Here is a 15,492-nt window from a genome sequence, read left to right on the forward strand (position 1 = left end):
AGCATGCACTTGCAAGCCTGGACTAGCTACCAAACGTTCCGTACAGTGGGTGCACCTGCTCAGAAAGAAGGTAGTCAGCAACGTTACATTGCTTCCCTCACTGTAAGCCCACCGGTTAGGACACCACCAGCAGCAAATGTGGAGGTATCGTCGCAAGGCCAAAGCAGTTAGGGAATCACAAGGTTCTTGGTAGGAAACACTCTCGTTAGGAAAAGAAAGTACTCATCCTGTCATCCGTGTACACAGGGTTTGAGCGTGCCCATTGCTAGACTAATCTCGAAATACATGATGCCCTACCATTTGGTTGAAAGCAAAGCTTTCAAAGCGCTGATGGCCCATGCAGTACCATGCTATGACCTACCCAGTCGACACTTCTTTGCGAGAAAAGCCATCGCAGCCCTCCACCAGCATGTCAAAGACCGCATTGTCCATGCACTGAGGCAATCAGTCAGTAGAAAGGTGCACCTCACAACAGATGCGTGGATCAGTAGACATGGCCAGGGACGTTACGTGTCCATCACGGCACACTGGGTTAATATGGTGGATGCAGGGTCCACAGGGGACAGCCATAGTGGGACAGTTCTGCCTAGCCCACGGTCTAGGAAACAGGTGGCTGTAGGCGTTCGCCACCCCTCCTCCTCCTCCTCCTCCTCCAGAAGCGAAAGCTCGTCCACATGACCACTCCATCCGCAGCTGCCAGTGTTGCACACAAGGTGTCCCATTATGGAACAGCTAGTGGTAAGTGTCAGCAAGCTGTGCTACAAATGAAATGTTTGGGCAACAACAGACACACCGCGGAAGTACTGGCCGAGTACTTGCAGCAAGAAACTCAGTCATGGCTGGGCAGTGTACAAGGTGGAACTCCACACTGCACATGGTTCAGAGGCTGTGCGAACAGAGGCGTGCTGTCATTTATTTGTGGGAGGATACACATACATGGGCAGGCAGTTGGATGGCAGACATGGAGTTGTCTGGTGTGCAGTGGTCGAAGCTACAAGATCTCTTTCAAGTCCTTCAGTGTTTTGAGGAATGCACACGGCTGATAAGTGCAGACAACGCCATCATAAGCATGAGCATCCCACTAATGCGTCTGCTGATGCAAAGTTTGACGCACATTAAGGAGCAGGTGTCTGCAGCCGAGGAGGAGGGTATCCTTGATGACAGTCAGCCATTGTATGCTCAGGGAACTCTCATTGACGAGGTGGTGGATGAAGAGGAGGAGGATGATGGGAATGAATATTTATGGGAGGAGGATGCTTCCCAAGGGGTAATAGAAACTGGTGGTGTTGCAAGGTCAGGTACAGGGTTTTTGCGGGCCACAAGTGATGTTGATTTGCAAGAAAGTGCTCCTCAACCCAGCACAAGCAGTGAATTGACACCTGGAACATTGGCCCACATGGCTGGGTATGCCTTGCTTATCCAAAAAAGGGACCCCCGCATTATCAAAATGATGACCGATGACGATTACTGGTTGGCCTGCCTCTTGGATCCATGATACAAAGGAAAATTACAAAATATCATGCCACATGATAACCTTGAGCAAATACTGGCTACCAAACAAGCAACTCTTGTAGACCGTTTGGTTCAGGCATTCCCAGCACACAGCGGCGGTGATGGTTCTCACACGAGCTGTAGGGGGCAACAGGGCAGAGGTGTTAGAGGTGCACAAAGCCGAAGTGGCGTTGGATAGAGGGGATTTATGACCAGGTTGTGGAGTGATTTCGCAATGACCGCAGACACGACAGGTAGTGCTGCATCGATTCAAAGTGACAGAAGACAGCATTTGTCCAGTATGGTTACCAACTATTTTTACTCCCTTATCAATGTTCTCCCTCACAGGTCATTCCCCTTTGATTACTGGGCATCTAAAATAGACACCTGGCCTGAATTGGCAGAATATGCATTACAGGAGCTCACTTGCCCAGCAGCTAGTGTGCTATCAGAAAGAGTCTTCAGTGCTGCTGGTTCAATACTGACGGAAAAAAGGACATGTCTGGCTACCCGAAATGTTGATGATTCAACCTTCATTAAAATGAACCAATCATGGATTTCTAATTATTTTACCCCACCTGCCCCTGCTGACACATAGCGTGCCTGAAAAATGTCGTGCTTTTGGCCTCCTCTTACTGACTGCTCCAATTCCTCCATTTGCAGCTGCTGAATGTCCACCATAGGCCATTTTTATACCTCCCTAGATGGGCTGAAACCCCCCACAGGGCCGTGGTCACCACCTGGCACAAGCACCCGTGCGAGTGCCGTTTGCCTGGACAGGTGGGTGTGCCCACTCTTGGGCGACGGCACTGGCACAGGGTCCCTCATAGTACAATGAAGTGTCTCTGATGGTGGTGGTGCACAACCAAAGTCACACACACCCTCATAATATGAGGGGCCCTGTGCCAGTACCGCTGCCCACGAGAGAGTGTTCCCCCCCAGCTCAAACAGTGCTCTACCACTTGCAAAACTCATCTCTCCCTGCTCCACCACTGTGTAGTCTGTGCTGTTAAATCCTTCAATGGCACTGCCAATACAAGTTTGTTGAAATGATAGATGATAGTAAAAATATACAGGGGCCCTGGCCTCCATTTAGACCAGTTAATACTTTGCGCCAACTACTACTGTCTGCTACTCAGCAGAGGAGCTCACCCCTGTACCTAGCTATGCCACCAGTTTATTTTTGAACAATGTTTTGGCAGACATTTAGCCCACTTTATTATTTTGGCCTACTAACTGTGTCAGCCACTTATTACAGTTGTCCTCCACTGAACAAAGCAATGCCGCCTGTGTTCTCCTGTTACCAATTTTGAACTGCATTTAGCCTACTTTTTTATTTTAGGCCTACTAAGTCTCTGTGAGCCACTTATTACAGTTGTCCTTCACTGAACAAAGCAATGCGGCCTGTGTTCTCCTGTTACCAATTTTGAACTGCATTTAGCCTACTTTTTTATTTTAGGCCTACTAAGTCTGTCTGAGCCACTCGTTGCAATTATCCTCCACTGAACAAAGCAATGCCGCCTGTTTAGTCCTGTTACCAATTTTGAACTGCTTTTAGCCTACTTTTTCATTTTGGGCCTATATCTGTGTTTCCTCCTCATCCTGCCCATTGCCCAGCCACTGCTAGATGAGTCTGCTGATACATTGAACCAGACCACTACATTCCCCTTGCACTCTACACAGCCAGAATCTGACCCTGATGAAAGTCAGGTTCCCCTTCCCGCATACTATACCACCTTACACGGGGACAAAGAGGAAGGTGCAGATGAAAGTGCAGGTTCCTTCATGAGGTGGGGGGGCATACTCGTTGGCACTGGCACATGGCCCCTCATAGTATGCAAAAGTGTCTCTGGCATTGGGAGGCACCACCCGCCATCAAACACACCGCCATACTATGAGGGGTCTTGTGCCAGTGGCAACTAGTGGGCCCCCCCTGCTTGCTCAGGACCACAGCACTTGCAAAGTTGAAATACTTACCTCTCCCTGCTCCACCGCTGTGACGTATTCCGCGTTTCCTGGGCCCACGAAAATCTTGAGTCAGCCCTACCCCCTACAACTTTAGCCAAATGAGCCCCTGTTTTCAATGCCTAACTATTATTATAAAGTAAATTAAGATTGACAAGCTTCAGTAATACGAATTGATGTTTTTGGCATTAAAATGGGCACTGTAGGTGTTTTCCTGTCCTCCACTCACTGCCGACTTTGATTCCCCATTGACTTGCATTGGGTTTCGTGTTTCGGTCAGCCCCCGACTTTTCGCAATAATCGGCCGATTTCACCCGACCCGACTTTTGAGAAAGTCGGGTTTCGCGAAACCCGACTCGATCCTAAAAAAGTAAAAGTCGCTCAACTCTACTGAAAGAAAGAACCTGGCACTCACCTTAATGCTTGTGGAATTTTAATCGTAGTAGCCAAAAACGTTTCGGTCCTATGTCCGGACCTTCATCAGTTACGTACTAGTAGTAGGATATTCGTAGAAAATGACAATGGCGTCATATAGGGCACAGCATAGTCTGCGTCTGGTAATGCGCAGATAGTAATTAGGCACACTGAATGGACCTGTAACGCTGGTATGTGCTGCGCTGGTGTCCAGACGCGGAGTCCTCCGCTGGCTATTACGATTAAAATTCCACAAGCATTAAGTTGAGCGCCAGGTTCTTTCTTTTAGTTTCATACGGTGTGGGAACCTTCCTGAGCACCATCAGTAGTAGTGCACACACTTCTATCTTTTACATGCTCAACTCTACTGGGCACCAGAGACTATACAGTTGGTGATTCTGTCGACTAAGGAAGTCACAGTGAAGCGGGTGGCTATCCTGAGGGATATGCACCTACAATGTCTCCACACGAAACAGATGATCTTGTTTAGAAATAAGGAAGCCGCTCGACGTTTGGAGCATACCAGGAAAGCTCAAAGTTGGCTGGGCTTTGTGGAAGACATTGTTCAAGTACCCAGAAATCTGGTGGGGAAAGTCATTGGAAGATTTGGAAAAGTGATGCAGGACCTGGTGAATAGATCCGGTGTGGCAAGAGTGAGTATTCCCCTATTTTAATAGCCAGTAAAGGCTACGCAGACAGCTGCGGGCTGTTATTCATAGCCTGGGAGGGGCCATGGGTATTAACCCCTTCCCAGAATACAAATATTGGCCCCCATCCGTCGGCTTTCCCCTTCTGGTGCAGAAAATTGCACGGGAGCCCACAACATTTTTTTCCCGTTTTTTTCTTTGTGTTCATTAATCAACATCAGATATATCCGTAGATAAGCCATCTATCTGCTGGATCCATTTTTTCTCATAGAGTTATATCAGCGCCAGATTGCGCCTGATGGCCACATGTTTCATCAGTTTTTTGCCGGATGCATCAAAAAAGCTGTTTCCGCCGAACGGAAAACACATACAGAGGAACGGTTTTTCTGTCCAGTGAAAAAACGCACAGCGACTGATCCGGCGAAAAACGTATGAAACTGAGATGTGAAATGATGAATCCGGCATCTGAATCCATTTTTTCATGCATGTTTCCATTCAAATAATGCACATTTTCCATTTATTTATTTATTTCCAAAAACTGCATCAAAACCACGCAAAAACTGCACCAAAACGGCATCAAAAACTGCACCAAAAACTGCATAAAAACACATCAAAAACCATACCAAAAACTGCATCATAACTGCACCAAAACTGCATCAAAAACTGCATCATAACTGTAAAAAAAACTGCATCAAAAACTGCACCCAAAACTGCACCCAAAACTGCATCAAAAACTGCATCAGTTTGTGGTGCGGTTGTTGATGCTGTTTTTGGTGCAGTTTTGGTGGGGCTTTTGGTGCAGTTTTTTATGCGTTTTTGATGCAGTTTTGATGCAGTTTTTGGTGCAGTTTTTAGGCTATGTGCACACGTTGTGGATTAGCCTTAGGAATTTCTGGTGCGGATTCTGCCTCTCCTGGCAGAAAACGCAGCTGCGGATTTGTCGCATTTTTTGGTGCGTTTTTGCTGTGGTTTTTTGAGTATTTGCTGCGTTTTTTACCCCTGCAGATTTCTATAATGGAATGGGTACAAAAACACTGCAAATTCACAAAAAAGAAGTGACATGCTACTTGTTTTAAACCACAGCATTTCCGCAGTGGATTTTCCGCAACGTGTGCACAGCTTTTTTTTTCTCATTGATTTACATTGTACTGTAAATCAATTGCGGATCTGCAGCGTTTCTGCACCGCAAAAAATTCTGCGGATCCGTGTGCAGATAGCCTTTATGCGTTTTTGATGCAGTGTTTGCTGCAGTTTTTGGTCCAGTTTGGATGCAGTTTTTGGTGCGGTTTTTGCGCGGTTTTGAAGCAGTTTTTGGAAATAAATGAATAAATAAACGGAAAATGTGCATTATTTGAATGGAAACATGCATGAAAAAATGGATTTTGAGGCCGGATTCATAATTTCACATCTCAGTTTCATACTGAAAAACGTTCCTCTGTATGTTTTCCATCTGGCGGAAACAGCTTTTTTGACGGATCCGGCAAAAAACGGATGAAACGTGTGGCCATCTGGCGCAATCCGGTACTTATACAACTCTATGAGAAAAAAAGGATCCAGCAGAAAAAAAAACGGATCGTTTTTTTTTTTTTTCAAAACTTGCCGGATTGTACCTGATGACAAAAACCTGATGTGTGAAATTAGCCAGATAGATATATGGATAGAAACATATATGTATCTATAGATAATAATAATAATAATAATATTATTATGATTTATTTATATAGCACCATTAATTCCATGGTGCTGTACATGAGAAAGGGGTTACATACAGAGTTATAGATATCGTTTACAGTGAACAAGTTTACAATGACAGACTGGTACAGAGGGGAGAGGACCCTGTCCTTGCGGACTTACATTCTATGGGATAGTGGGGAAGAGGCAGAAGGTAGGGGCTAGGCGGTGGCTCTGGCGATGGCGAGGTGGCGGCTCTGGCGATGGCGAGGCGGCAGAATGGTTATTGCAGGCTGTAGGCCTATATCTATTATATACCCTGCTGAGAAAGCGAAACGCGCGTCCGGGGGCGCCAGGCAAGGAGGGGGCACATTATTCAGATGACTGCAATGGGTAAGCCTGATCCTTGAATCATTGCACTTAATGCATTGCATCTGCGTTACTTTTTCTAAGGGGATACTGGCTGGACCCTACACATGTGATCATTGTCTAACCTTTTTTGTTGAATATAAAGGGATGTATATTTACCATTATACCCCACCTATGCTTGGCTATCATCATGTCTCCTTCCTGTGGTCCTATTTTAAATGCATAGTGCATACAGCATTTTATTGCAATTATTGTAAGTGTGTTATTTCCATAATAAATAAAGTCTTTATATATTTTTATAATTATGTGGTTTTGGACATTTTTGCTCCGTGTTTTTGTGTTGTATTTTGCTTGGAGCAGTCCTGACATTTTGTCACCCGTTGGGCATGTTGGAAGAGCTAATTTGGTTTGCTCTCTTTCATCATCTACTGTGGTGCTTCATTATCTAGTTATTAACTATTATATATAGACATATCTATTGATAACAATAATAATATAAAAAAGGAACAGCACAACTCTTTACTTATCTTCGGTTGCAAGGCCCCAGGTGATCCGTCCAACGATTACACCAATATACAAGTATTCCAACAAAAAGAGGCAGCACTCCATAACTTCTTTGAAAGCGTGGAAGATTTAATCAACCCACATGTCTGACATGCCTTGAGAAAGGCTCATATGGAGCCGAATCGTCACCCAGACATGTGGGTTGATTAAATCTTCCACGCTTTCAAAGAAGTTATGGAGTGCTGCCTCTTTTTGTTGGAATACTTATATCTATTGATCGATATATCTATAGAAAGGCCGATGTTGAATAATGAATATAAAGAAAAAAACTGGAAAAAAAATGGCGTGGGCTCTGCGCCAGAGGGGAAAAGCTGGGGGCCAATATTTGTAGCCTGGGAAGGGGTTAATACCCATGGCCCCTCCCAGGCTATGAATATCAGCCTGCAACTATCTGCGTAGCCTTTACTGGCTATTAAAATAGGGGGACCCCCCAAAAAAATGACGTGGGGTCCCCCTATATTTTATAGCCAGAAAGGCTATGCAGACAGCTGATATTCATAGCCTAGAGAGGGGCCATGGATATTGGCCCCTCCCCGGCTACAAATACCAGCCAGAAGCCACCCCAGAAATTGCGCATCTGTAAGATGCACCAATTCCGGCACTTAGCCCCTCTCTTCCCACTCCCGAGTAGCGGTGGGATATAGGGTAATAAGGGGTTCATGTCACCTTGCTATTGCAAGGTGACATTAAGCCGGGTTAATAATGGAGAGGTGTCAATAAGACGCCTATCCATTATTAATCCTAGAGTATTGAAAGAGTTAAAAACAAAATAAAGACACAGCTTGAAAAAGTATTTTATTATTCTTAATTTAACCATACTTACCACACTTCAGTGCCTGCAAAAAACGTAAAATAATAAACCGTATACTCCCTGTCTGACGCAATCCAATTAATAACGAGTGTCCCTTGACGGTCTCCCCTATAGAACAGTGACATCGGGTGATGTCACTGCTCTATAGGACCCTCAGTGACACACTGACAGGAGACAATGGCTCCTGCAGTTCATCACTGAGAGGTTACTGTAGTTCACTGGTCTCACTTTATGGCATTTGCTGTGTGGGAACTTTCTCAGACAGCAATGCCAAAAGTGATACTAGGGACTATTTTTTACAGTGGCGGAGGAATACAGTGTGGAAGGATACCTTCCTCCCGTCATTGTATTCCTGGAGCCCCTAGAAAGCGGTCGCATCAGCTGATGCTCTCCATGGGAGATCGTCATGGGATTCTCGTGGATTTCGGCGGATCAGGGAGAATATTGGTTTTTGTGATTTTAATATTTTTTACAGGTGACACTGGCTACGGGGCTCAAAGTGAAAGGTGATGGTGAGTATGTACTCTATGTTATATGTACTGTATGTCTATATGTATGTATTGTATGTTGTATGTATTAAGTATATTGTATGTTGTATGTATGTAGTATGTTGTATGTAGTATGTTGTATGTATGTAGTATGTTGTATGTAGAATGCATGTTTTTGGCTTTTTTTTTTACATTCAACACATTAGCCAGATGATAGACTACCACTGTCCCATCATTGGCTAATGTGTCAATCACTGTCATTGTAGCAGGCATAGCCCAATGGGACTGGTAGTCCCATCGGACGATGCCTGCACACCGACACAAAGACCCCTGAGAGGCCCGCACAGACCCTTGAGAGGCCCATACAGACCCCCAAGAGGCCCGCACAGACCCCGCCCGCACACACAGACACGCAGTCTCCGCCCACGCACCTCCCACACTCCATTATAGTGCATCATGACAAAATTTCAGCAGCCAATCACAGCCATGCCATTAGTTAACATGCCTAAAAGGATGTGCCCACACTTCTTAGGATCCTCATTGGCTGAATAAAATCAAACTGGCTCATTGCATTATGGGAACTTCCGATTCCTGTATTTGATATTGTAAAAGTATCGGAACTCAGTATCGGAACTCTGATACAGCGAATATTGGCCGATACCCGATATTGCAGTATCGGAATGCTCAACAGTAAACATGACATTCCCTGCTGTAAGAGGAAGTAAGACCACTGGCTGGGGAAACTGGCCAAAGGCTAAGAGATTATCTATGCCAAAGTGAAAATAAATAGTGGAAACAACTTAACTTTGGTGTTTCCAAAAATAAGGTTCAATATTCATTTTTTTACTTACTTTGGGAAGGAGATATCCTCTGAAGTTTACATCCTGAGTAGTAGCGTGGGGCAAATTGTTAGGAGCAATATTTCCAAATCGTTGAATCTCATGGATGACAGCATCAGTATACGGCATCTCTTTACGATGAATGACCTGGGGCTCATTTGATCCAATAACTTTATCGATCTCACTTTGGACCTTTTCTGTTTCCAACACAAATAAATAAAAAACATATGTAAAAAAAAGAATATTTGGTGACAACTTTTATCCATAAAAATCATAACATTTGAGCCAGATTTTCTCTTTGGCATTTGATATCATAGTGCTTGTTATGAAATTGCAGGTTACGTGACCTTAATTTCCCCACTGTTGTAATTTTTTTCCATATTCTTCTGTTGAGAAATTCTGAGATTGTAATCTTGCCAAAAGCAAAAATTATTTTTGACCCCTGGGAGTTGTATTTGGAATTTGAGCTCTCTTAGATAAGGATCACTATTACAAAAGCTCTTATTTCTTCTGTTGGGAATCTATACTATTGTGGTTAGTAGGCCACAGTAGTATACCATCAATTTTCATGAGATATGCCTCGTCTGGTCCTCAGAAATGCTCTGCCTAGCCTATTTTTCATTTAGTGCACAACGTTGGGCATCTTAACTATTAACCGAGGTTTCAGTGCCGAGAAGGCCCATGATGTCATGACACACACCATGTACTCGCAACAGGTCAGTCACCAGTGGTTCTCAGTTTGGACGGTCGCATATTGGCACCGTCTAGGTTGAAAACTGTTCATCCCCCAGACATGGATTACGGTGTGGGACAGAACGACAGACAGGTATGGTATATTGTTTTTTTTTTTTTATTTTACTTTTATTACAGGAGAACAAGGGCATTGCTGAACTTAGGCTTTTAAATAAAAATGGAATACTGTGTTTAGTCTTATTTCAAATAAGGGACTTTATTCTGGCTGTGTCTTTATTTACCATACCATAGGATTAGTAATGGATAGGTATCTTATAGACACTTCACCACTACTAAGCCGTGAGCTTGATGTCACATGACAATACGAAGGTGACATCAACCCCACAAATATGAACCCCACTTGCCACCGCTACAGGGAAAGCGGGAAGAGCCTGGCAAAGCTCCAGAATTGGAGCATCTAATAGATGCGCCTTTTCTGGGCAGCTGCGGGCTGCTATTTTTAGGCTGGAGGGCCTATATCCATGGCCCCTTACAAGCCTGAGAACATCAGTCCCCAGATGTCTGCTTTAGCAAGGATGGTTGTCAAAAATGGGGGGTCCTATGCCATTTTTTAAAGTTATTTATTTAAATAAGTAAAAAAAAACAGCGTGGTGACCTCTCTATTCTTGATAACTAGCCTTGCTGAAGCTGACAGCTGAGGGTTGCAGCCAACAATTGTGAGTTTTGTCTGGCTGTATAGCAAAAATACCGGGGGGACAACACCTTTTTTTTTTTTAAATTATTTATTTAGATTGCAGGAGCAATGAATACCCCCATCTTCCGCTCCTGCTCTCACTGCAATTAGCGGCTGCAGGTGTCGGATGAAGGGATCAGTTGTCCCATCAGCTGACACCAGTGACTGTCGGTAAGCTTTATACCTCCAATCACAGCTGAGCGCTCATGCTATCTTTTGACAGTGTGAGAACCGCGGCTCTCTGACCGGTGAGGATAATTTCCTCGCCGATCAGAAGCGGTGTTTGCTGGGCTGCCATGCACATGGTGAAGTTCGTGTTCAGTGTTCAGGCCCGAACAGTAGGTGTTCGGGTTCGCCCATCTCTTGTAGTAACATCACAATGTGCGTCTCCTAAAGTCCACAGAAAATAATATAAATACAGATAATGATAAAAGAATGTGAATCACTGTCTGATTTTAATTAGTAAAAACCAAATAAAGTAAAAATGATACATTCCCACACATAAGGTGGGTCTCTTACTTTGGATTTCTGGATACTTCATCATCAGTAGAAGGCCCCATCTCAGGGTGGTTGAGGTTGTCTCCATGCCAGCTTCAAAGAGATCCGCAACCAGCATTGTTAGGTTTTCATCGGTGAAGTATAATTTAGCATTTGGCTTTTCCTAATGTAGAAAATACATCAAAAACAGATTCTTTGAGAAGCCACTTTGAACGGCTGCTCTAGCATGAATCCTAACTCAAGCATTAGTTACAAACATGTATCATGGTTGATGGGAGCAGAAAAGCTGACAATAGCAGAGTGTTTGTAAATATTGTTTACTCATGGATTCTTGCCAAAGCAGCAGATCAGAGCAGCTGCTAAAGGAGCATAAAGTTGATAGTTAGAACAACACGTTCTGCATTGTTTTACAGCAATAGCGTTATAGCAGTGTGAAAAAACTGTTTTCTCTCTTTTTCTACAATATATTTTATCATATGTGCTGGGCATAATCATATGCTCCTATTCACTAGATCTATCTATTCTATCTATCTATTAGCTATCCATCTATCCTGTGGTGTGAATAAAGCCATGTAGTAAGACTGTGCGGTCTAACAGGGTATAGTCCTTTTTGCTTTGCTTCATAGTACTGCCCTGTGGTGTAACAGAGCTTGTTACTTTGTGCTCTGTGCACACTGAGTGACTTTTAACTCAGTGTGCTTTAAGTGTTTTCTCGCAGCCTTGCTCCACCATTGTGCTAGCTGCGTTTTCTCCATCACAGCACGGTGGACCCCGGGTTGCAAACACACTTTATTATAATTTCTTATTTGGTACATTCTGCCAATCCTAACAGTGTGTCATCAGCATAGATTTGATGCTGAAAGCAGTGGGACTCTATGAGCTGTCCCAGACCAAAGGTGTAGATGAAGAAGCATAGTGGTCCTAGAACTGAACTTTAGGGGACAATGACAAATACGGGGAGAGATGAAGAGGTGGTCTGTGAGTAGGAGATTTTAAAGGTCCGGTCTGTAAATCTCTCACTGACAGACCACATCCTCATCTCTTAGTGATAGAAAGCAGAGGGTGGTTATAAATGGTATATTCTCTAACTGAATCTCTGTGACCAGTGGGGTACGCAGGGGTAGGTTTTGGGGCCTATTTTCTTCAACATATTTATTAACGATCTGGTAGAATGTTTACACAGTAAAATATCAATATTTTCAGATTATACAAAACTATGTAAAGCAGACAATACAAGAGAAGATAGTATTCTGCTACAGATGGATCTGGATAAGTTGGAAACTTGGACTGAAAGGTGGCAGATGCGGTTTAACAATGATAAATGTAAGGTTATACACATGGGAAGAAGAAATTAATATCACCATTACACACTGAACAGGAAACCACTGGGTAAATCTGACAGGGAGAAGGACTTGGGGATCCTAGTTAATGATAAATTTACCTGGAGCAGCCAGTGCCAGGCAGCAGCTGCCAAGGCAAACAGGATCATGGGGTGCATTAAAAGAGGTCTGGATGCACATGATGAGAGCATTATACTGCCTCTGTACAAATCCCTGATTAGACCGACATGGAGTACTGTGTATAGTTTTAGGCACCGGTGCTCAGAAAGGATATAATGAAACTAGAGCGAGTACAAGGGAGGGCGACAAAACTAATAAAGGGGATGGCGGAACTACAATACCCAGAGAGATTAGCAAATTTAGGATTATTTAGTCTACAAAAAAGACGACTGAGGGGCGATCTAATAACAATGTATCTATAATATAACGCTGGGAGCGTCACTCTGTCCGAAGCCTTTATAGACTGCGCAGGTGCAAGCGCCGGCGCAGTCTGGGCCTCACAGAGTGACGCTCCCGGGAGATCGCGGTATGCGTTCACACTGAACGCACACCGCGATCTCTAACAGAGAAGCAGGGACCGCCAGCAGGGTGAGTATCGGCCATATTCACCTGTCCTGCGTTCCACTGCTGAGCGCCGCCATCTTCCCGGTCTTCAGCCTGTGACCTTCAGTTCAGAGGGCGCGATGACGCGCTTAATGCGCGCCGGCGCCGCCCTCTGACTGAACAGTCACGGCCAGGAGACCGGGAAGATGGCGGCGCCCAGCGCTGGAACGGGACAGACAGGTGAGTATAGCAAGTGCTGGGGGGCCTGAGCTGGCGGCGATACCGGCACCTGACCCCCACAGCTCGCCGGTGTCCCTGCCTGCTCAGGCCCCCCAGCACTCGGCGCCGAGCGGGTCAGAGGCAGCGGGGCCGAGCGGGTCAGAGGCAGTATGGGGACGCAGGATGGAGCAGCACATAAGAATGGGGACGCAGGATGGAGCAGCACATAAGGATGGGGACGCAGGATGGAGCAGCACATAAGGATGAGGACGCAGGATGGGAGCAGCACATAACAGGATGGGGACGCAGGATGGAGCAGCACATGAAAGGATGGGGACGCAGGATGGAGCAGCACATAAGGATGGGGACGCAGGATGGAGCAGAACATAAGGATGGGGACGCAGGATGGGAGCAGCACATAACAGGATGGGGACGCAGGATGGGAGCAGCACATAACAGGATGGGGATGCAGGATGGAGCAGCACATGACAGGATGGGGACGCAGGATGGAGCAGCACATGACAGGATGGGGACGCAGGATGGAGCAGCACATGACAGGACGGGGATGCAGGATGGAGCAGCACGTGACAGGATGGGGACGCAGGATGGAGCAGCACATAAGGATGGGGACGCAGGATGGGTGCAGCGCATGACAGGATGGGGACGCAGGATGGGAGCAGCGCATGACAGGATGGGGACGCAGGATGGGAGCAGCGCATGACAGGATGGGGACGCAGGATGGGAGCAGCGCATGACAGGATGGGGACGCAGGATGGGAGCAGCGCATGACAGGATGGGGACGCAGGATGGGAGCAGCACATGACAGGATGGGGACGCAGGATGGAGCAGCACATGACAGGATGGGGACGCAGGATGGAGCAGCACATGACAGGATGGGGACGTAGGATGGAGCAGCACATGACAGGATGGGGACGCAGGATGGAGCAGCACATAAGGATGGGGACGCAGGATGGGAGCAGCACATAACAGGATGGGGACGCTGGATGGAGCAGCACATGAAAGGATGGGGACGCAGGATGGAGCAGCACATAAGGATGGGGACGCAGGATGGAGCAGCACATAAGGATGGGGACGCAGGATGGGAGCAGCACATAACAGGATGGGGACGCAGGATGGGAGCAGCACATAACAGGATGGGGATGCAGGATGGAGCAGCACATGACAGGATGGGGACGCAGGATGGAGCAGCACATGACAGGATGGGGACGCAGGATGGAGCAGCACATGACAGGATGGGGATGCAGGATGGAGCAGCACGTGACAGGATGGGGACGCAGGATGGAGCAGCACATAAGGATGGGGACGCAGGATGGGTGCAGCGCATGACAGGATGGGGACGCAGGATGGGAGCAGCGCATGACAGGATGGGGACGCAGGATGGGAGCAGCGCATGACAGGATGGGGACGCAGGATGGGAGCAGCGCATGACAGGATGGGGACGCAGGATGGGAGCAGCGCATGACAGGATGGGGACGCAGGATGGGAGCAGCACATGACAGGATGGGGACGCAGGATGGAGCAGCACATGACAGGATGGGGACGCAGGATGGAGCAGCACATGACAGGATGGGGACGTAGGATGGAGCAGCACATGACAGGATGGGGACGCAGGATGGGAGCAGCGCATCACAGGATGGGGGCAGCGCATCACAGGATGGGAGCAGCGCATGACAGGATGGGGACGCAGGATGGAGCAGCGCATGACAGGATGGGGACGCAGGATGGGAGCAGCGCATGACAGGATGGGGACGCAGGATGGGAGCAGCGCATGACAGGATGGGGACGCAGGATGGGAGCAGCGCATGACAGGATGGGGACGCAGGATGGGAGCAGCGCATGACAGGATGGGGACGCAGGATGGGAGCAGCGCATGACAGGATGGGGACGCAGGATGGGAGCAGCACATGACAGGATGGGGACGCAGGATGGAGCAGCACATGACAGGATGGGGACGCAGGATGGAGCAGCACATGACAGGATGGGGACGTAGGATGGAGCAGCACATGACAGGATGGGGACGCAGAATGGGAGCAGCGCATCACAGGATGGGGGCAGCGCATCACAGGATGGGAGCAGCGCATGACAGGATGGGGACGCAGGATGGAGCAGCGCATGACAGGATGGGGACGCAGGATGGGAGCAGCACATGACAGAATGGAGGCGCAGGATGGAGCAGCACATGACAG

General features: G+C 46.8%; 1 protein-coding gene across 8 annotated transcripts in view; it reads right to left on the bottom strand.

Moving 5' to 3' along the window:
• The window catches only part of LOC138638716 (cytochrome P450 2K6-like), a 302,578-nt gene that overhangs the window by 28,369 nt on the left and 258,717 nt on the right, over positions 1-15,492 (bottom strand). For all 8 annotated transcript variants that reach the window (XM_069728233.1, XM_069728234.1, XM_069728236.1 and 5 more), the window contains 2 exons: positions 11,205-11,346; positions 9,272-9,456 (listed from right to left, as the gene is read on the bottom strand). In XM_069728233.1, coding sequence (XP_069584334.1) covers positions 9,272-9,456; positions 11,205-11,346 — 327 coding nt within the window. The remainder of the gene's footprint in view (positions 1-9,271; positions 9,457-11,204; positions 11,347-15,492) is intronic.

The sequence above is a fragment of the Ranitomeya imitator genome, chromosome 5, assembly GCF_032444005.1.
Source record: "Ranitomeya imitator isolate aRanImi1 chromosome 5, aRanImi1.pri, whole genome shotgun sequence".
Classification (NCBI taxonomy): domain Eukaryota; kingdom Metazoa; phylum Chordata; class Amphibia; order Anura; family Dendrobatidae; genus Ranitomeya; species Ranitomeya imitator.